Source organism: Alosa sapidissima, chromosome 17, assembly GCF_018492685.1.
Source record: "Alosa sapidissima isolate fAloSap1 chromosome 17, fAloSap1.pri, whole genome shotgun sequence".
Classification (NCBI taxonomy): domain Eukaryota; kingdom Metazoa; phylum Chordata; class Actinopteri; order Clupeiformes; family Clupeidae; genus Alosa; species Alosa sapidissima.
In genome coordinates, this window is record NC_055973.1 from 7705175 (window position 1) to 7732460 (window position 27286).

The 27286-nt window shown below is 40.4% G+C and overlaps 3 protein-coding genes across 7 annotated transcripts in view; all 3 read left to right on the plus strand.

The window, feature by feature from the left end:
- neto1l (neuropilin (NRP) and tolloid (TLL)-like 1, like) overlaps positions 1-9491 on the plus strand; it is a 74017-nt gene extending 64526 nt beyond the window's left edge. Inside the window, exons 8-11 of one of the 4 annotated variants that reach the window (XM_042068392.1) lie at positions 1758-1871; positions 3243-3915; positions 4984-5058; positions 8570-9491. In XM_042068392.1, coding sequence (XP_041924326.1) covers positions 1758-1871; positions 3243-3915; positions 4984-5044 — 848 coding nt within the window. In that variant the 3' untranslated portion in view covers positions 5045-5058; positions 8570-9491. Of the gene's footprint in view, positions 1-1757; positions 1872-3242; positions 3916-4983; positions 5059-5865 lie in introns of all 4 variants that reach the window. The other 3 variants (XM_042068393.1, XM_042068391.1, XM_042068394.1) reach the window with 3 other exon arrangements.
- Positions 9492-12964: 3473 nt separating this feature from the next.
- Positions 12965-15744, plus strand: timm21 (translocase of inner mitochondrial membrane 21). 2 transcript variants are annotated; one of them, XM_042067688.1, is made up of 6 exons: positions 12970-13668; positions 13751-13813; positions 14184-14281; positions 14393-14466; positions 14566-14671; positions 15256-15744. In XM_042067688.1, exons 1-6 carry the CDS (start codon positions 13344-13346, stop codon positions 15346-15348), a joined length of 759 nt encoding a protein of 252 aa, XP_041923622.1. In that variant the 5' UTR covers positions 12970-13343; the 3' UTR covers positions 15349-15744. The 2 variants fall into 2 exon arrangements, with proteins under 2 accessions (XP_041923623.1, XP_041923622.1); XM_042067689.1 differs by lacking the exon at positions 13751-13813 and having other exon boundaries at positions 12965-13668.
- A 1090-nt stretch (positions 15745-16834) lies between these two features.
- On the plus strand, positions 16835-26182 carry si:dkey-118j18.2. Its single transcript, XM_042067690.1, has 5 exons — positions 16835-17162; positions 18211-18285; positions 18530-18689; positions 20698-20827; positions 24072-26182. The coding sequence occupies exons 2-5, from the start codon at positions 18266-18268 to the stop codon at positions 24263-24265; spliced, it is 504 nt and encodes a 167-aa protein (XP_041923624.1). The 5' UTR covers positions 16835-17162; positions 18211-18265; the 3' UTR covers positions 24266-26182.
- Positions 26183-27286: the final 1104 nt, after the last annotated feature.

The following is a 27286-nucleotide window of genomic DNA, read 5'->3' on the forward strand; positions in this document are numbered from 1 at the left end:
AAGTCCAGTTGCTGCAGCAGATGTGTACAAGCAGCCAGAGTCCTGCAGTGCCATCCTGTGGTGAGTGGTGGTACTGCAGGGGAGACTCAAGGCCACTGGGTGGAGACTGAGGGAAGATTTCTCCTAATTTTATTATTCAGCTCAGAAAAGTAAAAGTAGCTATACACTGTAGAGGCTGAATCCGTAGTGACCTTTTGTTTGTGAAACAACCCAACTTGGGAGGCTGCAGGGGTCTGCTGTTGCAAGAGCAGGCAACAAACTTGATATACTTCTCCCCCAATAAATAATCAATTATTGTGTGTCAACAGCATGACAGCGTGTGACATGGCATAGTGTGGGGTAAGGTGGCCAGCCTGCAGGGCCTGCCACAGCTGCTGTTGATGCGTGAGTGCATTATCAGCAAAGGGGGCTGATTGGAAGGGAAGTGAGCCACTGCTTCTGAAAGTCACCTTGCCATTTAATTATCGTTCCACCATGCTGGAGTGCCACACATTATAACACGGTTCTCTCGCTCTCTCACTCCTCTCTCTCTCTCTCTATCTGTTTTTTTTTTTAATTGGATCACATCCTGTCGGATCATCGCTGGCTTTCATCTCTGGCTTTTATGATTATGGGCCGCGCTGCATACGGCGCTGTAGATCCAGCCCCGGACGCAGTGGCGGGCACGCTCACGCGTGGAACATGCCAAACAAGCATCTCCAATTAGGCCTCGCACACTAAACAAAGTGCCTTTAGCCTCTGTGTAAAACTGCCCATGGTGTCAATTTCAATTACGACACAATGTGCGTTCTCCATGACAGCCTCAGTTGCCTCAAAAAAGCTGTTTCAATACTTTAGTAATATATTTATTTTGCGTCCCTTTTTACTTATGTATGAACCGGCTTTGACCGGTGATAGAGAATGCAGTGTTCTCCATCACCACATTTCATTGCATCAGACAGCTACAGTTAGGGCACGGCTACTCTTTGCGAACCCTCTCTGGACGATTGGATGGGTCTCATCTCTGCACAAGGCCGGCGCTCCTCCCCTCGAGGTGGACTTTCTTCCCATGCATATTTGAAGAGAAGGATTAAAATTAATGCGCCATAGTGGTGCCCGGCAAATCTTCACAAGATGTGCTTCACTGACCAGTGTGCTTCTAAATCGGAGCACGATCTCAGTGAAACTGTCCGTAGAGACTGGCGTGAGATACATATGATGTAGGGATCCTCCACACTGCTATTTCTGTGTCCTGAACTTGTCATACTGCTATGAGTTATATAGTAAGTGACAGGGCTGTACCAAATGTGTATTAGTAGGCTACCAAATCACTGCAGCAGGAACCTCAAGGTTCAATACATGCCTGCATACTGAGAATATACTGTATATCAGTAAATATGGATAAATGCAATGCTCATTCTCATTCGGATAGATGGAGCAAACCTTTTTCAAGGAGGGGATTGTAGTGAGAGTGCTGGGGTGTCTGGTTTGATTTTCTGATTTTTTTTTTAAATGGCCAGGTCATGTAGGTGGGCTGTTCATAGAATTTTTGTTAAGGTCAGGAAGGTCATGACTCACTCACTCCAGGCTAGCGTGATGCATTTCTCCTGTGTGTCATTTTCTTTGTATACAAACCATGATGTCCAAACCGTGGTACAAACCGAACTGTGACTTCTCTGTACCGTTACACCCCTAGTAAGTGAGTGTGAATGATGTGGTAGAAGTCTGTAACATGGTCTGAATATAACTACTGTGTTATGTGTCTTGTTTCTCCTCAGCTCCATGTGATGCAGACACATTCTTCTGTCACAGCAACATGTGCATCAACAACTCACTGGTGTGCAACGGCATTCAGAACTGCGTCTATCCCTGGGATGAGAACCACTGCAAAGGTAAGCAAGTGTGACCTCACAGTCCATACTGACCTGCGTTTCAGCTGACCACAGTTGGACAGAGGGAAAAGGTTGACTTCTTTATTGACTTAATTTGTTTTGACTCACTTCATTCACCTCTTGGTTTTGACTTATTTTGTTCACGTACAGTTTGTTTTGACCTATTTTGTTGATGGAAAATGATGCATGCCCCTCACAGGTGCTTCCCTCTCATTCTCATCAGTTCTTTCACCCTCTGTGACTGTGCTGACCAGGACAGTAAACAAATCACTGAACGGTCGTGACCCAAAGCACTGAATATTCCCATAGTTTCCCAGTTATGTACCAAAACAAAGCACTGAATATTGCCATGGTTTCCCACTCAGGTATCAAAACACAGCCATGATTATTCCCGTAGTTTCCCCACACACAATACGCAAACTCTCTCTGCCTGCCGTCAGCAGACCTAATGAATTGTGCAGTTGTGAAGACTGTAATGGAGGTTGGTGGGTGTCTTGGCGCTTCTCCTCCTCTTGTTAAGGCAGCCGTAATGGCTGCCTTGTTGACATAACGGCCTCCAACTCGGTGTGGGACTGCACTTATGAGCGCTGATGGGGCCGGTGCGACTCCTCGCAGCAGTTCTGTCCAGGAATGACGGATGATTTGCTGCATTGGGTCCATGCGCTGCAGGTGAAGGCAAACAGCTGCAAAGCAAGGGATAAAACAAAGAATCTTTTTGCCCAGCGTGTTTTACCCTTACTCTTAATTTGCCACACAGTGAAGCAAGCTGTAGATGTTGCAGTCAGCACACTATCGGCAGAGGTTCAATCGCATTACTCATTTCACTCAAACCACCAGACCCATATGTCAAATAGGCCCCAATAGGCAGCTTTGCTTGGCAGTTATTCATCCTTATTGTTTGCCATCTCCAAAGCAAATTCAGTATGTTATATTTTGTTTTTCAACTTAATAGCGTATGAAAACCTGACCTGTATAATCAGGTAGTTGACAGGTAGTAAGATCAGATCAAATGACTGGGTTTCGTGTATGAAACATTAATAGTTTGAATTCATGTGTAGATGTGTTTAGGTGTTCTTATGTGTAATCTGGTGTTTCAAAGTGATTTAGCAGCTCTGACTTTTTCATAGCTACAAAGGCAAGCTCTTGAGTTGGTGTGTTACAAACCTGGTTAAAGACCTTTTACAGTCTTTATCGTAACATTTCTAATGTAATAATACAACCACAACATCTGTAATCTGTAAATGGGTTTGAGTGCCCCGATAAGTTGAAAAGCACTTTGTAAATGCAGTCAATTTACCATTTACCATAACACTGCATATACGTTGACAATGTATTTGTTGTAATGTAAGGTATTTGTTGGTGTGTGTGCAGAGAAGAGGAAAGCAAACATCCTGGACAATCTGAACAACACCAACGGGACGATCATCGGTGTGACGTGCTGCGTGGTGCTGATTCTGCTGGTGGTGTCCGTGGTGGTGCAGATCAAGCAGCCGCGCAAGAAGTACATCCTGCGGCGCGAGGACTTCGACCCCACCATGTTCCAGGAGGTGTTCGAGCCGCCGCACTATGAGCTGTGCACACTCCGCAGCGCCGCCGCGTCCGCCGACCTCGTCGACCTCACCGAGGACTTTGAGAACTACCACAAGCTCCGCCGCTCCTCCTCGCGCTGCATCCACGACCACCACTGCGGCGGCGGCGGGGGCATGGGTGGACTCGGTGTGGGCGGCATGAGCCTGGGCATGGGCATGGGCATGGGCATGGGCGGCTCCCACTCGCAGCTGTCCAGCGCCAAGGGCAGCCGCAGCAACCTGTCTGCGCGCGAGGCCTCGGCCGCCGCCGCCATCCTCAGCGAGCTCCCGCCGCAGCCCGTGGTGCGGCCCCTGCTCCCGCCCTCCACCGGCGGCGGCAACCGCCGCAGCATCCTGGTGATGAAGCACAGCTACTCGCAAGAGGCCGCCGCCGACCCCTGCGACCTCGACGACGACCTGGAGGAGGTGCCCACCACCAGCCACCGGCTGTCCCGGCACGAGAAGGCGGTGCAGCGGTCAGTATCCATTGATTTTTGATGATGATGATGATGATGATGATGAGGAAAAAACATCACTCTTAGCACAACATGTGGGGGACCTCTTTTGCCCAGACATGCTTTTCGTTCCCCCCCCCCCACTTAACCTTTTCCTTACTTACTTACTGACTTCTTTCTCTTCTCTTTCTCTGCTCTTTTTCATATATTTTGTTCTTCTCCTTCATGTTTTTTTTTTGTTATGATTCTCTCTCATTATTCCTCTTTTAAGATAACCGCTTATTTCTTGCCTTTGTTTGCTTTTGTCTTCTCCGCTCTTCCCTCCCTCAGGCATATGCAGTCGTTTACTCTAGGTAGGGTTGTATATGAGCAGCAAGGCCTGCAGTCTTGGAGCTGCTGAGCACTAAGGGCTTTAGAATGAGCCCACAGTAGCTCTGGACATGCTTGCATGTGCAGCTCTCATGCCAAGGTGTCTCCTCCTCTGTACTTTTGTGTCGTGCAAAACAGCTTCCTTTTACGATGCAAAAACTGCACTTAAAATTATGCATGACGATTGCTAGAAGTCACAAAGCCTCTTTTCTGAGAGCCGCCTTTTTATCGAAGTATTTTTACACTCTCCAAAGGGCTTGAATGATGATTAGTGATTATACTTTTTTAATAGCCATAAATGTGATCTCAGTGATCTCACGTGCACAATAAATGTTACATGCACATACACATGTGGATTCAAATCGGCATGTTAAAAGCCTGTTCTCTACTTAACACAAGAGATTATGTCATTGTATCACTGCACACTGATTGCCATCTATATTTCTTTCTTTAAAAATCCATTGTTTACAAATATCCTTAAAGATTATGAACATCCATCTGAAAGAGTGGAGAGTAGTCTTCTGCATGCACATGGTGTGTGCATTACTGTCTGCCTCCCACTATGACTGACTGCATGCTGGGGAAGTAAAACGTGGAGTAAAAATAAACCGTAATGCTGCACTGCTCTGGGGTATACTACAGTTGTATAAGTCATGCATTATAATCTCCCTATGCAAAACCAGAAGGATGCTATTAAAACAAATAGCCGTGATATTCCAGGTTCTGCCTCATTGGGTCTCTAAGCAAACATGAGTCTGAGTACAACACCACTAGGGTCTAGGAGACAATCTCAAGGTAAGCAAACCTCTCGATGGTGCAAAACCCTGCTCCGTTGTCTGTCTCTGTGTGGTCATCGTTTGCCAGTGGGTCAGTGTCAGCCATGGTCCTGTGTCCTTTTTAGTTTGTCTGTTCAAGGTTCATTTATTTTGTTGTATTGTTATTTTATTTTTTATTTATCCATGTCACAGTGATGGATCCCACATGTGTGAGATCTTTGCTTGCTTAGTAGTGAGGTCTTGTGATTTATTTGAGTTCTCATTAAGGCTCCTTTGAGTTGCCACTCATGTATGTGATCATCAGCATGGACAATATCAGTTTGCTTTCTGTTCTCCATATTGTGTATGCGAATGCAACTAACCTGTTACACTTTTACACTCCCTTTACTCTTTGCAAAAGGGTGATACCCTCACATTATGTAGTGATGTATGATTATACTGTGCACATTTCTACAAAGATTTTGCACATGTACAAGTCGTATAACATGTTGCACATACTTACAAGCATATTATATGATATATGGATGATATTAGTGAAATGGTACCAGCTCATGTAACACACTTTCATATTTGTACACACACTTAAATGCACAATTGAATGAGGTTATTTTTACATACATAGACAGGTAAAATTCATTCATATTCATTCAGTCACATATTTTGGTCAAGAGTATTTTGCTTGATATTCTGTGTAAGTGTGTTTGTTTTTTTGTCTGTCATTTAATGAAAGTGTGTTTGTTATTTTGTCTGTTCAGTAAAGTGTGTGTGTATGTTTTGTGCTGCGTGCTTATGTTCTGCATTATGTTGCATTGTCTCCATTGTATAGACTTCTTGAAAATAGTGCAATCCTGGATCAATACGAACGAGCATCAGTGACTTATGAGCGTATGGGACGGAGATATACACCAGCATGACGGTTCAACGAGACTCTGTAGAAGCATTGTTATAATGACCCTACCCATGTACATAGAAACTTTCAACAATGGACTTCAAAAACAATGAAAATGACTTTTCTTTGTAAAAAGCCTTGATATTTTAATTCAGGGATGAAGTATTCTAGGTGGTGAAGGTGTCTTTTCTTGTGGTCATAATTTTGGTCACATTTTGTAGTTCTAGCATTATTGAACACACATATGAGTGTACAGCTAAATTCAGCAACAGATTTGCGATATTTCAATTGTGTATTGGCACAATTTAATATTCAGAAGAAAGCTAATCCAATCTATTTCATTGATGTTTCTGCATGCTAGTCCCTCATTGACCCATCAAAAAATAGGTGATACGGATGTGCTGTTGAATTTCATGCTAATTAGTTGAACAGATAGTCCTGCTAACATGCATATTTTCTTCATATTAATGAACCAAATCTTGTTGAGACCTCTGCATGCACATCATGTTTCCTGGGAGAGAAAAAAAACATCTAACTTTTAGAAACTTACATTAGCGTCCAAAAGGAAATCATTCCGGTATAAATGTTAATATTAAAAGACCGCACATAGTCCTAGGACATTCATAATAGATTGCATGTCTGTATCCTCAGTAAAACAGTAAAAGTATACTTTTTTTCTGCAGAATTGTTGGTATCTCTTTACTTAAACCCAGTATCCAGACACATTCATTGGGGTTACAGACGAATGGCTTATTGATGTCAGACTATAATGTATATTTATCCACTTGTAATGACTGCTCATAAACTGTGATGATTTTAAAACATATAAACCCTGTGAGCTTGAAGTATCAGAGTCATTAACAAAGCTTATACTTATTGGTGGCACTGACTGATAACATCTATACCTTATATCAAATGCTCTTTATGGAGCCATATGTGATCCTATGCAAATTAATATCCCATAATTATAATTTGTTTGTAAACTCATGTTATGAGTGCAGATTTAGAAATAGTTACATGTGTCAGTCATTGTAAATGTGTTTCTATTGCTGCATGGATACTGGGTTTAAGTAAAGCTGTTACCTTTTTTGGCATAGAGCATTGTTGAGGTGCAGGGGTGCTGTAATTTTCACAAAAGGTGAAGTGGAGCACACAATTATAACCAGTGCTTGCTACATTTTAGTAGCATATACCTTTTTGTACAAATATTCACATTTATGAAATGAGTCAGTCTGGCTTTGACCACATCTGAGGCTAAATTCAGTGCTTTGTAAGAAACAACAATAAAACAGAACCATTTCTTCTCTTCATGTATTCATCATTGGTCATGTTATGTTGTAAAACAGAAAACAGGCCGCATAAAAGCAGATAGCATGGTGGATGTACATATTATTTCACCAGATACTGGGATAGGAGTCATAATTAACGTTGAAACAAAATTAATGTTGAAACAATGAAACATATATGCTGTGATGATAATGACTTTTAAAAGCATTCTGTCTTCATTGTTATCATCGCCAAATTAGACACTATATTGTTGAACATGACAATTAAAATGTAGACATGTGTCGGGATCGGTGAAAGAATAAACCATACAAATATAAGTTATATACTTAATCATTTTCATAGTCATATCATGTCAGTCACAACTAATTGACACAATTATATAGACCTTTGTGAAACATTATATTCAACAACAAAATTACCATGCCTTTCAGAATATGGAAGTGCACAAAACATTGGTAATGAAAGTGTCTGCTTTATATCTTATTTTGGATCTGAGAAATGATATAATTACTGGTACACAGAGACATTTTTCATCAATTACATGTGTTTATCATATACTCAATTCTCCTTTTATCATATACTCTTCTCAAAGAAACGTTCGCACAGTCAAACAAATAAAGCAGCCGGTTACTGTCTGCTAATGGTTGACTTACAATGAAAATAGCTCAAAGGGTCTGTTAGCCTTTTTCTACTTGTTTTTACTTGTTAATGAGTGCTCCTAAACATACTGGAGTAAAAAATAAATAAAAGTATATTATGGTAGTAAAAGCATCCTTTATGAGGCCTTTATTATCCTGCTTGATTGCCTGACTTTATGTGGTTCTGTGTTTGTGTTGTGTTGCCATGTATTTGTGTCCTTATCAATGCTGTCATGATTATATTCTATCCATACTAAGATCCATTCTGTATGCATTCATACAAGGGATTCATTCAGCTTTCTTTGTGTCCTGGATTAAGACAAACCTCATTATCAAACAGAAAGGGACACACAAACTGATGTCTGATGACTTTCTGTGTTTCTGGTTTAAAATCTGGTCTGATGCATATGTCAGCTGGTTTATTAGCCATTCTAAATTACAATATGTTTTATTGTTATTACCCTGTATAGTCAGATAACCACATAGTTGACATCTCAGATGATTTCCTACATCAAGCATGAATTGGCAGTCCTCTTGTGTCCTTTCTGGCAAGTCCTGATCAGTCCTGGCAAGACTGAGGCTCTGAATGACCGCACTCTTTTACTCTCAGAATGTCTATGCAACATATTCATCAGTGGGTCAACTAAGGGCTACCTAAGGGCTATAAGGAGATAACTTGCTGAAGTGGACCTAATAGTGTTTTTATTTTTCTACAGGCAATTACAACATTTCTCTGCATCTTGCCACGTGTGACAGCTTATGGTGTTAACTCTCTTTCTAACACCCTCATGCATCTTGAAAGAACTGTGGCTTTGAGTAACTAGTAGCCTATATTGTGATTAAAATAGGTCTTCTGTGAGTGCATTGGGTTCTTTCTCTCTCTGTGGTGGAGGAAGACCGGCAACTTCCATGATTTCTCACAAAGCAAAAACTGGGAAGTGACTGAACACTACAATGTTGTGAGACTGGACTCACATCCTTTTTTTTTTTAAGAATCTACAACAACCTTTAATGTACATTTGCTCATTGAGAATAACAAAAAAACAGACATGTCTTTTCACTTTTTATTTCTTTGTCTATTAATTTGCAAACTGTAAAACTGTGTTGCTGAAATGAATTGTTTTGGATACAGACTGCATTTTTGTCACCCCCTCTGGAAAAGCCATGATGTTGGTGACTACTGAATGGGATTTTATAACAGCTGCCTGTCACTGAACCCCAGATTCTGAAACTCTGGTGAAGCAAAGTGAATAAAAGATGTCACATAGTCCAATGTCATATGGAGGGTTTAAGAATCATAGTGAATGTTGAATGAAGTCCTTGAGTTTCTTGCCATCAAGAAAGGACACTAAACCTATCCCGTTCACTGGGGATGTGTTAGGCCTATGCCCTTAAAAAAACAGTCACCTGCCTTTCACTGGGTAGGCTATAGGCAAATGCAAGTGAATTAAAATAAAATAAAAGTGATGATATCCAACTCATCAAATATGTCACTACGGTGCTTTTCAGTAGCTTGTTTCTGGCCCAGAATAAACTGTGTGTATCAAACTGAATTTATTTGCTGGAAATGGTGAGAGACTTTGAATATTAAGTGCTGGAAAGAATGTTTTCAATAAACTGATACCAACTGAAAATGAACCATTTTTCTAAATGTTTGTTTTTAAATGAAAGGATGGCAACTTTATTGAGTTTTACATGTAATCTTTCTTAGGGGTTGATCTATTAGCCTATAGGCTATCTAGACTAGGCCTAGGCTACTTAACCCTTTAACTGGCATTCCATGATAAAAGTGAAGAAAAAAATATTTTTTTTGTTTTATCTTGCTCTATTAGGCTGTAGTATGAAAAATCTGTGTTTCAAAGGACCCTCCCATTCAATTTCTATGATTTCTATATGAGGTGCCAGTTCATGGTAAAAGTCAGTTATCTGACCTTGGCGTGAGATTATTGTGTTTTACTGAAAGAAACAAGGTTTTTCCCCCCAAAAAAGTGGCATTATCTTGTAGCCCTGGTCCCAGAGTTTAAGAAAAATCATGTTAACAAGAAATAAACTCATTCCCACTGCAGACCACTTAAGTAAATTTCCCATTGAAATGAATGGGATTTTATGGATTTAGGTGAAGAAAGTTTTGGTCTGTACCATGAAGAGAAGACTGATTAAACTATATAAACCATATATTTTCTGAAAGCTTAGACCCTCAGGATGTGATCTAACATGACATGAGACATGTCCCACCCTCCTCATTAGTATGCTGCATTGCTGCCCATGCATTACACATTGGGTATTGGTAAATCGGGTATATGGCTGATACCTTTAGGTCTGTGCCATTTAGGAAAAACTGGTTCAACCATATAAACCATATATTTTCTGAAAGCTTACACTCTCAGGATGTGATCTAACATGACATGAAACATGTCCCACCCTCCTCATTAGTATGCTGCCCATGCATAACACACTTCGTGGGTGAAATAAAAGAAAAATGGTCTTATATCCTAAATCTTACAGTACATCTTAAATGGTCATGTTGTAAAAGACCTTAAAATATTGGGATAAAATTACTAAAAATGTGTGGCCCATTTTAGCTGAACGTGGTGGCCCATTTTACCAATGCGATTTCAGCTAAAATGGGCCGTCAAGTTAAATGGAATTTTAAGGTTTAAAAACACGTTTTCTGTTACAACAACCAGGTTTCTCTGAGTAAAGGTATAGTTGATGCAATTAATTCATTAAAGCTTTCATTACTTCATTCAATTCATATGGTTATATGAACCTTATTTTAGTGAAACATATTGCTCATCTGAATTCACTCACCTTTCAAATGTGACCTTCATAACCTCAGATCAATCAAATCAGTCAAAACACATCAAGTATCATTGTAGCAATAATTTAAATGTCTTGATAATTTAAACTGTGCTTGATTGTAAAAAGATATGACACTCCAACCTTATCTGGCCCATTTTAGCTGATGGCCCAATTTACCTGAGTTCACCCCTTTAACAAGTTGTCTGAAGCATATAAAGATAAAGTTGGATACACAAAACGAGAGAGGCCCTCTGCTTTATAAATGGAATTATGAATGGAATTAGGGGCAACAGAGATTTGACATTTGTCTTTAAAAAAAGAAAGAAAGAAAGAAAGAAAGTGTAGGGTTGTCAGTAAGTTGTGAAGATAGATATACCTTGCATAGATGGGTTGTTAGGGAATATGGATATTATAAGAGTTCTACTAGGCCTATAGTCCGGTTGACAGCCCATAGAGCCCCATTGTGGACCCGGAAATGTTAAGTACACCAACGTTTTATGATAGAAATATATAGTATGGGTTCCCAGCATGCAGAAACTGCCGGATGCTAATTTGCATCTAAATCGCCCCCAAAAACTCAGCAAAATCAGCTTAATGAGAGTAAGAACGTGATCAAACCATGTTTAAATAGTGATTTTGAATCTTGAAAATGTCAGATATGGACTCAGCATCTCCAGTAACCCCTAAAAACATACTAACATTGTCCATTTTGGCCAAGCAGCTCCTATAATATGATCAATATAGGCGATTATGCTAATTTATGCTAATTATCTTAATTACACAAATTGTCCAACATATGGGTGGTTGACGTTTTAGGCCCAAAAAAAGTTTTTGAAAAATAATTTAGATATTAGGCATGGAAATCACTTAGTCCTGTTGTACTGATCCTTCCATTCCCAAAAATATGTATGGTCTTTCAGATTTTGTGTTGAAATTCATATTTATTCACTAATTAATTGTGGTAGTGACTAAAATTGTCATATGGTGTGACATGAAAGTTATTGTTTGTAAAATTATATGGGGTATTTTGTTTTTTATGTGAGCAATGTATTATAATCTTCTATCATTACTTCATCAAGATCTAGCATTTCCTTGTGCAAATGTATTACATTTTACAGTATATTTCTTCATCAATACACAGAGTAAGGCATATGTCCTCAATCTTTCAATAAACGTCATATTCATTTTGACATACCTTGATATAAAAGAAAGAAAATGCTTGTGACCTTTTCTGACCCTATTTTCTATCTGTTCCATTGAGATTTGTATGATTTAGACCCCAAAAGCCTTTTTATTTTCATAATTTCTTGATGTCACACCAAATGATATGGTGTCACGCCATATGATAAATAACACCACAAAACAATCTGTTAATACAAAAATGTGTATTATATGTATTTCACAAGCAACAAAAGACAGTTTAAGACAGGTATATCATGTAAAGGTTCACTTTCACAACTCACAACTATGCAAAACAGAATGCCACCAAATATTGTATAGCTCTTGGGTTCCCTGAGTTTTTCTCTTCTCAATGGTGGGCTTCAATCTGAATGTTTGTAGTTCCATTTTGAGTTTATTCTCTTTATATCTGTTAAAAGACAAATTCAAAAATGTATTCAGATAATTTAAAACGTTTTCCTGCATTATAATCAGATTAAATTGTTGCAATTACTTATAGTGCTAAAGACAACATTAATATTACTGTTTTCTTTAACACCAGAATTTATTTTCCTCCTGAAAGAAGGAGGACCCCTACTCCCCAAAGGTCTCCAAACAATTGCCCGTTTAATAAAAGTAATATGGCCTCACACCATATGATATCCATTTCTGGGACAAAGTGTTTTAGTTAAGGGTGGCTTCACAATATTATGCCTGAACTTTTAGTCAAGCAGACTCACAAGTAGGCATTTGGGTTATCAATATATGATTGAATAAACAGAAAATTAATTCATTTTCTTGTTTTTATTCAAAATCAAAATTTGTGAAATGTGACTGGGACAGCAATGGGATATGAGCTTTTTCTGGTTTGGCTGGAAATTATGAAAAAATGGAAGATTAATCCCATGAATGCTCTGTATGTTCATATAAAACAGCATTTTCTGAACAATATCACCATAGTTTTTGATATATTTTTTAATAATTTACCTATCTTTGACACATTGGACCAAAAAAAGGCCATGTCATGTCAACCATCCATATGCAAATTAGCATCCGGCAGTTTCTGCATGCTGGGGACCTATACTATATATTTCTATCATAAAACTTTGGTCAAAGATTTAACACTTAACAATCTTTGCTTTGGTGTCTCAACATTTCCGGGTTCACCTTTCTGTCAACTGGACTACTTAAGGTCCTAAAAAAATGAATAGAAACAGAGAATGTCTAATAAGACGGGAAGTGAAAAGAGGCGGTCCTGATTAGGTTATGCCTTGCAGTGACGAATAAGAAATGCGCCCGATTATTGCAGGGTGCTTGTTAGCCTACGCGCTAGCACTAGCCAGCTTAGTAGGCAACTCCAGTAACGCTGTTATTGACAGCAACCTGTCTTGCTGGCTCGATTATTAAGTTATTTCCTAAAAATAGAGTCTTGTCACTCACATGAAGCTCTCAGACTTACTGTGTTGTCTAACCTAACTGATTGTTATGCGTTTGTCATTAGATCTTTGAGTCGAGGATTCAAAGGGCAACATGGTGGTCTCCGCTGCACTCAAGCAACTCAGAGTTGCATACAGAAAACTACCGCTTGTTAGATCATCTCAATGTCTTTTGCACGTGCATCACTGCATGCACAGCACCTCTCCAGTGCTTATTGCGAATGTTACGAAACCCGTTAAAATCCGGCTGTCAGACTATGCATCGGTCGGCTACGGCAGCACGGCAGCAGTCTCACAGAGTCGTAGTATTTGCCTGGATGTGAAGTTGAGAAGTAAAGCAAATCAGGGAGAGGATAAAGAACAACATGTGTCTGTTCACAGGACTCAAAGTGGGCCAGGACTATCCGCAGCACAGAAAGGTAGCCTTCCTTAGTATGTTCTATGCATTCCATTGTCATTTGTATTCCCATATATGATGGCGCTTCCTCCTTTCTTCTACAGTCAAACGGGCTGGCAAGGATTTCACCTACCTGATCGTTGTGCTTATTGGACTCGGTGTGACAGGTTAGGATGCAAAATGAAACAATGACCGCCAAGTTAAGCATGCATAAACATCCAACGAATGATCCAAGTTGTGCCTGCTGTCATGCGCAGAGCTTTCTGGCCAACTTTGCCATTAAGGCCTATGACCTCTTGCTATTTTAGGTTACCATTAAATTATCAACTGCTCTTAGTAGCCATTTGGATATGTTGCAACGCTAGCTACCTTTCTGTTTAATGCACTATACCAATTTGACATCTGCCACAAAGGTGACATAAAACCATGGCAACAAAATCTTGCACAGAAGAAAATGGTATCCTGTGTAAAACTAACAATCCTATTAGCTAACACCTCGGAAGCTTTTCTTATGTGTACTTCATGCTGTCATTCTAGGTGGATTATTGTATGTGGTTTTCCAAGAGTTGTTTTCATCATCAAGTCCAAGCAAAATATACGGAAAGGCTTTTAACAAATGCAAGTCAAATCCAGAGGTGAGATGTATTCTGACCATTCATGTCAGTGTTTCACCAGGACTACATAAACAATGTTCGTACTGTACATATAAATACATATTTATTTGCATTCACCAATATGAAATGTAGGTCATTGGAGCTTTTGGGGAGCCCATTAAATGCCATGGGGAGACTACACGAAGAGGCAGAAGGCAGCAAGTTAGGTAAGGGTGCTTTCGAAAGGTGCAGTTCTTGATTACGAACCATTACACTTTTCATTTGGTAGATATGCAGTAATGACATTTGATTATTTTTTTCTGTAGTCACGTGGAATACATGAAAGATGGACTGAAGTATATGAGGCTGAAATTTTACATTGAGGGGTCAGAACCTGGACGACAAGGGACTGTTCACACAGAGTCAAAAGAAGTGAGGATGTGTTTTCATTTCATAGTCATAGGAATGTTTTTTTTTTTTCTTTCTAAGGTTGCAAATGTCAGGTCATGAAAGAGATGTTCTTGTTGATGTTCTTTGCTTCCCATGTGTTCCTAGGAGATAATCATTTTCACACATAACGTCATTCCACAGCAAAAAAATGTGGTTACAGCACCACAGATAGGTTAGCTTAGGGCAGCCGTGGGCCTACTGGTTAGCGCTTCGGACTTGTAACCGGAGGGTTGCCGGTTCGAACCACGACCAGTAGGCACGGCTGAAGTGCCCTTGAGCAAGCACTAAACCCCTCACTGCTCCCCGAGCGCCGCTGTTGCAGGCAGCTCACTGCGTCGGGATTAGTGTGTGCTTCACTTTACTGTGTGTTCACTGTGTGCTGAGTGTGTTTCACTAATTCACAGATTGGGATAAATGCAGAGACCAAATTTCCCTCATGGGATCACAATAGTAGTATATAAACTAGAGAGTAATATAAACTTGTATTTATACTTACTTATACTTGTAGCTGCACTGATATAATAGAAGAAAAAAATGCTTTAACTGTAACTAATGTTTCTTCACAGAACCCTGAAACTGGTAAATATGAATTCCGCTACATTTTTGTTGATGTTGACACCTACCCACGAAGGACCATCGTGATCGAAGACAACAGATAGGGTTGTTAGACCAACGGAAATTTTTTTTTTTTCTCAAACGTTTTGTAATTTCACAAAATCGCAAGACCCTCATCGATATCTATGCCATCAAACAAACACACAACTATTGTACACTGGGAATTGAGATATTTTTAGAAAACTGTAATTATTTTCTGTATTCAAAGCAACACAAAATGTAGAATACACTGAATACTATTACAGGCAGTTATATCATGGGATCATCCTCTGCAACATCAAAAAATAGTGGTTGTATATATGCAATTTATTTTATCTTCTGTAAATTCTTTGCTGTAAGGATCCTTGGTGTAACTTAAAAAATTGTCATAAGCGAACAGTCAGGATACACGTCTTGTAATTGTTTTATTACTGGAATAAAATGCCAAACTGTCAAATGTCCAAAGCACACTGCACACTCTTTTTCAAGAGACCGTTGTCAAGGAACCTTCAGTACTGGATTGGATTTATTTATAGATTATATATGTAGTATTGCAAGTGTAAAATCCTAGCCTCAGAAAGGTTTTGGTTGTTGTCTATGAAGAACAACAGGCTCCATCCTGTTATTTATTCTACCTTAAGGCCATACGATTAGGGGAGAATGGGGTAAGATGAGCCATTTTTTTACATTCATCATTCGAATGTGTCAAAGAGGTTTCAATTTGTAACCTTCACACCAAACAAAAATTCAAATTCTATAACTTCTGCAACCAACAACTCATTGATAAGTTATAAGGGTAAAGAGATGCTCTTTGCAAAAAGTTGGTCTTCTGGCACACCCATATGTGGGGTAAGATGGCACAAAACAAAGATTTCAGGTAAAACATTCTTTTTTCTTAAAACAATTTAATTTCTACAAATAGTAACAAACACCAACATTTAACTGAGAATTTGCCAAATAGATTCAACTGAAAATCTCCCAAGATTTTTTGTCGCCTGTTTACCTTTGAATTTGCCCATTTAATTGACTTAAATAAGTCAGATTAATTTAATGCCTAGTCTCTTTAGTTGTAGTAACACTAAAGAACCATATAGAATGTGGTCACAAAATCAAGGCAAGCTTAAAAGTCTTACAGATGCAAAACAAGTACTAGTACCCCAGTGGCTCATCCTACCCCACAACCACCATTTTAAAGAAAATGCTTCTCACAACAACAGTTTCTGTATACTGGGGACCCATACTTCACATTTCTGCAATAAAACTTTAGTGTACTCAACATTTCCGGGTAATCTAGTTGGCTACATCATGATTTTGTTTAGCCCTCACATCATAGCCAACTGAGGTGTAATGCATCTGAATGTTGTTCTATTCACCTTTTCTCTAAATCACTCTAACTCTGGACATGAATGGAATCCACTTGGAGAGCAAAAAAAATCATATTTTTACACATATATTTTTTACCACATTTGCCATGTGTACTTGGTAACGACGTGTGATTGCACAACATCGCCACTAAGCGGCAGTAGTGGCTCTTGGGTTAACTGTAGTTTGTGTACTGTTCAGATGTCCTGATAGCGAGCAAAGTGGTTGCTAGATGTTATAGATCTGCTGTCAAGACCCGCCCTTTCAGTAGTCATTTGTTTCTTGCGAAATTGATCCCCATTTTTATACATGGCGCAAACCTTTAGGACAAGTATTATTAACAGTTTTGATAGAGTGTGCTTGTAACCATAGCCATCGCTGGCTAATTTAAAGGAAACATATAGCTTCTACACTTAGCTGGCTAACTACTAGCTAGCTTGCTAGCATTATTTTCTATGGACAAATAGCTGCTAATGGATCCGTTGGTTCTTCCTCTTTTGGACCATTTAACTGAAGGGTAAGTGGTTGACTTTGTGTGCCTATATTCATATTCGGTACATTTAAATTACCTTAACTAAGTAATTGAGTGTGATACAGTTAGTGTTAAACATTCACGTTGGCTGTCTTTAGTGGAAATATAGACTAGCTATGTGGTTATAATTAGCCATATCTAACGTTAGCTAACATGGCTAATTATTGTTTGTTTGACAACATGGTGGTGGCTAGCTAACGTTAGCTAACGTTCAAATTGGAGAATAAGTTTGCCAACAGCGAGTAAATTAAGTTAACTATCTGTACCAGCTCGTTAACGGATATTTAACTACTTGTCAGCTCATGAAGGGAATTTGTGAAAGAGAAAGAGATGGCACCGATGAAGTTGTCACCAACGTATGTTTTGGACAAAACACTTTCCAACATCAACGTTTACCCAATTGAACTATCAACAGTTAGTATGACAATAACGTTAATGTTATCTGGTTGACATTAACTTTTTCAGGAATGACCACACTAATTGTAAATCAACGTTGCAAGATGGCTTGCTAACGTAGTTTGAGATCGCCAAACAAACGACTCAATGATATATATTCAGCTAATCTTACCTAACGTCATCGTTTGCCAATTACCGATAGTTATCTTGATATAATCAAAGATCCTTGAATACTAGCTCCTCTTTAATCTTCTCTGATATAATGGTATGACAATGCCATGGTAGATAACTTGCTGCTTTAACGTAAAGTCGTGTCATGTCATCCGCCAGCTAATTTAGCGATAGCTGGTGTGCATTGTTCTATCAAGTATCTGCCAGCACTGACAGACTTCGTGTGTAGTAGTCCTTGTTATGAAATGTTAGATGCTATTTGGGTTTGTTAGTTGTGTCTCAACTAAGTTGCTAGACAATCTAAATGAACTAACGTTAATAATCTCTAGCTAGTCATAGACTAACCTTATATATAACATAGTTGACTTGATTGCCAGCCTTCGCTATGTTTTTGGCAGGCTAACATGACAGTGAATGAATTAACTCAGTGAGGCGGTGATATGGTATTCGGATTTTGTGTTTTCAGCTGAGTTAAGAAACTGTAAGATGAGCACCTGAGTCTAAACCAACACATTCCAATCATGGAGCTCTACTGGTACATGTAAGTATCACTGTCATGTGTTCTGTCAATGTTTGTTTATTGTGATAAAGTTTTTTATCATGATAAAGTTTTTACATTGGTGAGTCACACATAGCCCAAACATTGACCAAGGGACCCCGATGTAGCCTACTTGCCATCTATAATACATGAGTGCACAGTGCACAAACGTATATTGCTGCAAAAAAATGTTTGCTATAACCTGTGTCCTTACTCAAATTTCTGCTATCTCTCTGCCTCTTTGTAGAGTTGTTATAGTTTTCATTATCATCAAGATCTTCTTCTACATCTGCTGGTATCGTACAAGGCAGAGGCAACTGGCAGCCTACCTGAGCAACCCCCGCAATGCACAGATTGTGATTGTGGGAGGCCGGGCTTACCTCCACCAGATGTGTGAGAGGCAAAATGTAAGTCTGCCAATGAAAGAAGACTGACCCATGAATCAACAGTTGTACTTTTCTTGTTTACCCCTTTGTGTTTTTGTTGTCGTTTATTGCTTTGAGTGATTGAGCATTTGGATAGTACTCCTATATATATTTTAAACAATGGCAGAGATATTTGTGCTGTTGGCCACATATCAAGTCAGGGCCCGCTCTGAATTCTGATGAGGTCACTCATCCAGGGTGGTAATTTGAGAGACTCTAAAGTAACACACGCTCTTGCACTTATTCTCTCCATTGCTGTTGCTACAGTCCCATGCATTCAGTCTGTTTAAATGGTGGCGGCTTCTTGCCATTTCATTCTTCTCTGCCCATTCTGTCACATGGTTGTGGTTAACCTATAGCCCTCATTACTGCCATGAATTCACACGACCCCTTAAAATAGGTGAGGCCTGTGTCAGGTCTCTGTAATGTGCTGCACGTTTGGGGTCAGGCCTTATATGTGAGCTGCTCTGTCTGGCGGACTGGTCCTCAGCAGCACTCGTTAAATATAACCTGGGTCTGTTAGTGGTGAAAAGGGGGGTGTGGAGGGTTGGAGGAAATGAGGTTTCAGGGAACTCAGTGAGGACTGTCCATAACATGTTACCATGGGTTACTGTAAGGCTCCATAGCACACAACTGTGTAATTCAGTGATACAAAGTTGGTTTTGTTTTGTTGTTTTTTTGAAAGTTTAAACTATGATGCTTTGTAGGTTTCCAAAAGCTGGTGGTTTTGATTTTTGATAACTTCATTAGGCGACGTAGCAGAGTCAGTCTTGCTTTGTCCCCCCACTGTGCTGCTCTAGGCACCTGGAAGCAATCGTCTGTGGATGAAATATCCATTTCAGAGATTGATTTCAGCCTTCTGCTCACGCTCAAGCGTGATGTCCTTTCTGCTCGAGCATAATGGCTTCCACATTAACCATTGCCGCCAGAGAATCACACTGTTTACGTGAATTGAGTGCTTAACATTTTTTTTTGCTTGAGTGGACTGTAGTCATTACACTCCTTATAGCTCATAGTCTAAGTAAGTTCACAATGACCCGACCATATCAATGGCATTTCATTATGCTCCCTTTCTCCTATCCCTCCTGTGCAGGTACCCCTGCTGTCAGAGAGTATTTTTAGTGTTGTCAAAAGCTGTCTCAGAGCAGGAAATGCCCTCAATTGGACTGCTGGCAAGCTGCATTTCAAGCAGAGAAGGGGGTACTGCACTTTCTTTAGGCAGTCAAATCCATTCCTGCCCCACATGTAGGCCACCTCGTCTTTCCTCTTACTATGTTATAAAGGAAAATGTGCCTTAGGAGGTTATAACTCTGCGTGTGTGTTTCATTTGACTTTTTTTTCCCCTTCAAATTGATGAGGATGATGTAAGCTGTTTGTTGTTAAACAAAAGTGCCTGTAGGGAATGAGCTTCAATCTGGGCCCAGGCGTCAGTGTTCCTGCGTGCACTTCAGGGCTCATCAGTCAGGCTCAATGGGAGCTGTTGCAGAGGTGCCCTCAAGTGTCTCATACAAATCAGTTCTCGGTAAACTGTGGTGGAAAGCTGCAACCATCTAGTTTTTTTTTTTTTAAAAAAGATCGGAGAATCAACAGCCAGGGCGGTGCAAACCTCTTTCATGAAAATAAAGCTAGCATCACCCTCGCTGGCAGTTAACATATGGGTTGGCATCCGTAGCATTCATTCAACCGAGTCACCCACACCAATAAAAAGTGGTTATCTATGTGCAATGAGCTTTTTGTGATACACTGCTAGAAGCTTCTCTTGTATGGTGAGTGACAGACGGTGGGCATTTTACATAACTACTGTGCTGTGCCACTGTGTATTTTACTAATAGCTGCTGCCAGCACTGGCCTGTTTGCTCAGTGTGTGTGTGTGTTGGCAAGTTTATGTGTGCACATTTGTTGTGTGTGTGTGTGTGTGTGTGTGTTTTGGTGTCTGTGTGTGTTTCGTGATGGTGGGTGTTTTGACTCGGGCTGTTGCGTGTGTCCACAGACATCGATCTGGCCCAGCTGGTATGGCGTGCAGGACGAAGGCTCGGTGGGCGAGCCCTCGGCCTCGCTGCCTCCCGACTCCTCTCTCTCACAGCTGGACATGCCGCCGCCGTATGAGGCCGTCTCAGGAGGTGAGAGACCCTGACGCCGGACCGTCCACCCGTACACACTCCTCACTTAGACACATCCAGGCTTAGATGTGCTGAGATAAGTTAGCAATATGGTTAGCGAGTGAGTGAGTGAGCGAGCGAGTGAGTGAGCGAGTGAGTGAGTGAGCGAGCGAGCGAGTGAGTGAGTGAGTGAGGTGAGTGAGGTGAGTGAGGTGAGTGAGGTGAGTGAGGTGAGTGAGGTGAGTGAGGTGAGTGAGTGAGTGAGTGAGTGAGCGAACAGCCCTAGGATACACACACATTTAACTATACACAAATTACATTGCAGGAATATTACATTGAATATTGTGATAATGTCCAGACATCCAGTGTCCTGGTGTTTGTTTCTCTGAAGAGGTGCTTTCACATTTAATCAGACTCAGGAAAAAGCATACTTGCTCAGACATGCTCACAAGTTTGATGTAGACCTACAGTCAAGACATGAGAAAGTTAGCATTCAATCCTGTGGTGAACATTTTTCCCATGCACTGTCACTGCCTTAATTTGGAATTCCCAGAATGATCCTTGTCAGATTTGTAAACACTCGTTTGAACAGTACAGTGTTGACTTGGATTGTGTTGTATCTGGATAGCTTATTAAGGGACAGCTTCCTCTCCTCAGAAGTTTAGGATGTGAACAATGCTAAGAATGATGGTAGAATGCAGACTCGAAGCCAAGTTGAGTCTACACTTACTTTCAGTTTTAATGTCCAGAGGATGTAAAAGAACTGATAACATGTTTCAAGAATGCCAAGGCAGACTCAAACATGAAGAAGAGTATTCTTCAACTATTCAGCGCAAATAATCTAATGTACTTTCTCAGAAGAATGCACAGTAGTGTTGAACTCTAACAAACCACATGTTTTGTGCATCTGGCCTTATACATTTTTGTTATGCTTGTTTACAGAAACTGCTTACAGAAACCAGTGCATTACTAAACATTGGTTATCACACACTAATAAACCAAAAGCAAGCATCTGCACAGATTGTGAGTGGCTTTGTCATACTACAGTCATCCATCTTCTGGGATCAGAAGGGAGGTTTGACAGTATTTAACAGCTAGTCACATTCTAATGTACAGGCTTATTTGGGTGTGGACAAGGTTTACTTTTGCTTATAGCCAAGGAGTCACTGTACCACTGTACTGCTAAAGTTATGACTAACTTACTGGTGATAGAAAACCAGTGTCAACATACACACAATGAGGGATAGTCAGTTGGGTTGCTATAAAGCTATCGCCCAAGGAAGTTTCTTTTCTTTTTTTTGTCCGCTAGTATATTCACTATTCAGTATTCAACGTATCTTCTAATTCGTCCTCAAAAAAGTCAAAGTATGTATAGTTAGTCTAATCATGTTGTTATGTATAATGCATAAGGACAACTGAATTATCGATGACCATCGAGCAGTTTGAGCATACGGTCCAGTCTTTGCTGCAAAGTCAAAAGCGCTTATTCTGCTGTGCTTGCTTGAGCTGAGTCATCTACAGACAGAGACCTCCCAGTCCAGTCCTACTTTGTGGGGTTTTGGCTCTCCATCCACCACAGGCTTGCCAAGAGACTGTATTTTCTAGCCTTCTCTTAACAACTGTGACACCACCACCAAACAAATGGTCACTTAACCAGGACGGAGAGCTCTAAACTGCCTCCATAACGACACCCTCTCTGTTCCCGTCACAAAAATAAAACCAGTGAGCTCTGGTTCAGGCTCTAGCATCCTGCTGGTGGGTGGGTTATGAAATGCTTTACTTAAAGTCATGCTCGTCACACGTCCATTTTTTTGGCACTTTCTTTCTGTCCATATTTCCAGCCCACGGTTAAAGACTGTTAAATATGCATTGACTGTTTTATGGAAATACTTAAATAACACCCAACTGCTTCCACCCCATGACTCATGTACCGTGTTCTTAAACACTAGGCCTATTTGCCCTTTGGAGGCCTCATGTGTGCAGTTCCTGAGAGCACATGCATTGAGCTGAGGTAAACCTCAACTTTTAGCCATGGCAGGTGTAGCACACCCCCACTTCCTTCCAGTGTAATGTTCATCACCTAGAATGACAGGTATTGGTAGATAGAAATTTTAGTGTCGATTAGATTAGTTAGTTCCTGAAAATCAGGAAGATGTTTTTACTGGTAGATCGGAGAACCCGGGACGGTTTACTTGTTGGTTGAACAAACCCAGGATAGTCCCTTAGTATTTGTTTTGGTGATAATTGTGAGAACTTTCAGCTTGCTGATGTATTCTTGACAAAAACAAGGATTGGTTGCAGCAGCTCAAGACTGCAATGTTGCCATCCCATTTCTGTGGCCCTCTATTTATGTATCTCAGGGGATTGAGAAAAATGCAGCCGTTTTGTTATTTGCATCACCAAGTAGTTTTGGACAGCTGGAGGTAGCTCTTCAGGCATTGCAAGTGAACAGGATGTGGTTTTGTTGTGAAATGGCACGCAGGGAAAATAGATGCATCTGTGTGATGACTGATTTGGCCCAAATACCTCTTCCTCTGTGCTCATTACAGTGCCACCTGTGTGGCCATGCCTGCCTCACGGGCTGTCATGGTCAGACAGGATGTTATGCAATATTTCATAGCTTCAGGACAATTGAAAAGATTGGCCAAGAGGATGTGCACAGCGGCCTTTTTCTGGAATTTGTTTAATGCTACACTGGATAGTGCTAGGAAGGTAGGAGGGACTTGAAGGCTCGAGGATGATGTCTAATGGTGCCTAGGAAAACCATTAACTCAGAACAGTTCCTGGACGTCGAGCTGTTGACATGACTGTATCCGATTTGGATCGCGAACACCATACAGCCCGTGTCAAAAGTGTGCATTGTCAGATTATTACTCACCAGAATGTCACGGCATTTATTGAGAAAACAATGGAGCCGTAGAGGGAATGCCAGAGGCATTGTGTAGATATTTGTTAGGTGCTCACAAGAACAATAACACCAGTGGTTTTTTGACACTTTGTGAATATTTATTGGAGGAATGTACAAGCACTTAGGAAATGCCTCATGCAAATGCAAAAATGTAGTTAAGTTAAGGAAAACCCATTGTGGCTTTAAGGGGGGACTTGCTGCATGTGGTTATTTCTTTTTTGACACTGACTAGGCCAGTACAGTATTTGTTGTTGCATCATGGTATTTCCTGTTTGTGTGTGAGTTGACATATTTGTGGGCTAAACCTGCTGTCCCCCTGCCCTAACTGTACGATCTCTCCCACCCCCCCCCCACCAGCCAATGACCTGAAGCCACCTCCGTACAGCGAGTATGCCCAGTCGCTAGCGCTGGCCGGAGACCCACCCATCGCCGTCCCAGACAGCACGGACACCAGCAGCTTCTCTGAAGCCCCGCCCCCATACACACCAGCCAACCGCCAGCCAGACGGCGGCAACCACAGCCAATTGCAGCCAGAGGAGAGACTGTGCTAGGCAGTGCATCTTCCTGAATCCATATCATCTCTTGCACATAATGCCAACGAGGGTAAAACTGCACTTCCAGTCGGTTCGGTCTCCTCTCTCACACTCTCTCCCCTCCTTCTGTTGATCCATTTTCAGAAAATGTTTCTTTTTTTCTTTTAAACGCGGTGTTACAAATAATTTACTCAAAAAAGAAAACAATTTAGACGTTGATCTTTCAGAGTGTGTAGTCCAAGATTTGCTCTTTGCTTGACCTACGGGACGTTTAGAAGTTTTGACTGCTCAACTCCTTGACTCTGGGGAATAAATGTCTTGTCCAGACAGTGACCCTGGTTTTGCCAGCCTTGAGACAGACCTGCTGTTCTCATTCTCTGAAGTGTAAATGGTGCTCTGATCTCAACCAAGCCTGATGGTTGTCTTTCCACTGAGTAACCATGAAGTCCAATCTTCTAATTCTTCTACAATTTTACCAGTATCCACAGTCATGTAAACCTTCTTCCTAGACACTTGTTTCATTTACTTATACCAGCTTTCATCAGTGTAAAACTCAGAAATACCATGTGATTTGTGCAGTGATACCTTGTTTTATTTTTGCTAACACAATCTTGTTGCAGTTTGTAAGTGTCTAAAAGTTGATTTTCAGACAAATGTATATGTGTTACAGTTATATCTGTCTCTCAGTAAGCTTTCCTGAAAAGCAGTCCTTAGGTGATCTGTAGGCCTGAAAGTGCTCTGGCTTCTGAAGAACTGCATCTTTGCTCCCTTGAATATTTTCTCAAGACGACAACCAGAGCGGGAAGATTCACCGGTGACGTCAATGCAGCGTTCAGTGATTTAAACATTAAGCATTTAGAGCACTCACCCCCTGCCCTCTGTCTTTCTCTCTCTGCCTGACATGTGTAGATCCATTAGATAAAGTGGAACAGGACTGGGATATTCAGGTTTAACTTTTGTCCGTCCACTATTGTGCTATTACAACACCACCACAGCACCTACCCCAGTCTAAAGCACAACTGGATCAGTGCAGAAAGGCCTGTTTGTTTGTGCTTTGGTTAGAATTCAGGTTATAGACCCGTGTAAAAAAAAGGGTGGTGGTGAAGATTAATGGGGTGTGGTGGGTTGACTTGAACTGAGCAGCTCATACCAAGGCAAGGCAGTCATTAATGAAGGGTTTAAACAGTCATATCAAATCAGTCAGTCATAACAATTTTTAACTAAAGTCTTCATAGGGTATAGCCTTTTAATGCCTTTACACATATATGCAGTCATACACATTGAGATGGTGGGGCATGAGACAGAAGTTTTGTCTGTCTGACTTTGTGTTACATATGTCTTGAGGGGAAAAGAAGTTTGTTTTACTTGTAATATGTTTTCTTGTCTGTTTGATTGCATCTTTGTAGATACTGTATGTGGTTGTTTTGTTTTGTTGTTGAGTCGGCATCATCATTAAAAATCAGAGGTTTCACTTTCAGATTATGGTTGACCTGCTTAAACTTAACAAAGTGAGACTATGCCATATAAATACTCTCTTCACTACTGTATAACCTTTTTGTATATACTATTTTTATATTTGTGAAATGCCTTTAAATCCTTTGTCAGTGTGAAATATGATGCTTCTATCATTGTGAAATATAATCACCACTCTGGTTACCAACAAGGTTGTGAGATGGAAAAACTAATTCAGTCAGACCATTTTGACAGTGAAATTTTTTTCTGATGAACGTGCCATAAATAAGTTGGTATCCACATATTACTTTTTCAGCTTTCTTGTTTTTCAATTGAATAATTATTTGTATGAAATGTTTTGTTCAGAGGTATATTTTGGAAAATGCAACAATTGAGCAGGGACTTATACAACGTCAACATTTAAATGCTGTTTGTGTTGCAGATATATTTCATTTTGAGAATAAATTCACTGTTGGTATAGCAGTTTCCTTGTTGTCATGATTACAGAAGGACCCATACCTGGCCTCTAGTGGTTTGAGGGATCAGACACTATATGTGCAACCTCTGTTTATCTTTTTCACATCACAAGCATGGTTTGTTTGTTTGTTTATCATCAGTATATATTGGTAGGCTACTCTTGGAATTCCGCTTGCTAATGACATTTCATCCCTTCATTGGCTGGAGCAGCCCCAACTTTACCAAAATGATCTAAAGCAGTTGGTCGATTCTAGGTTTACATTATTGAAATGTCATCTTCGGTATTGAAATTGTAATTGTTTTTTTTTTTTATTTTGTATCATATGTTCACATGCAGTCAGTTTGCCTTTTGGCCCTGTCATGTAGCCCTGGGTGCATACAGTAGTGTCAAATTGACCCTTCATGGTCCACGTCACAGGAAATGTGCACACATATCAGGGTCAGAAAGCTTTCCATGCCATTGAAAGTCAAGGAAACATCAAGAAAAATGCCTACTTGTAGCCTAGGCCTACTACTACCTCACATGTACACACTTGGCTTGTCAACCAGATAGCCATAGGCCTATACTGCGGGCCAATGAATCTCTGGCCACTTGCTAACGCCGTCAACCCATTCTGTTATCAGCTCAGAATCAGGCAGACAATCGCCATAAGCTAACACTAAGGTATGGTTCACGGTCCTGGGGTGACAATTACAGTGCATACCTTGACAGCTCAACATTCCAGTCTATTAGCCAGTGTGCTTCTGACCCCATGCGGCGCGCGCACCCAACCTAGGCTCTGGGTGTTTACAAACATTGAAGGGGTCTATAGTATAGGCTAATATAGACTACAATTGCTAATGGCTTACCATAGTTCTTAAATGTCCATGTTTTACTTGTGAATTGTTTGTTTGCTTGTTTGTTACAGTGGCTAAATGCTGAAGGTGCTGTATCTGCAAAAACAGGTAAGAACAACAACATCAAGTTTGAGACAGGTTTGACCAAAGCTCCACATTAAGGGGACTGTGTTTTTTCCCTGTAGAACTTGTATAATTTATTTTGTTTGTGAAAGGTATTATGGGGGTAGTTCCTCAGTCAGGGTTTTATTTTGTTTAATCTTCATCCATTGA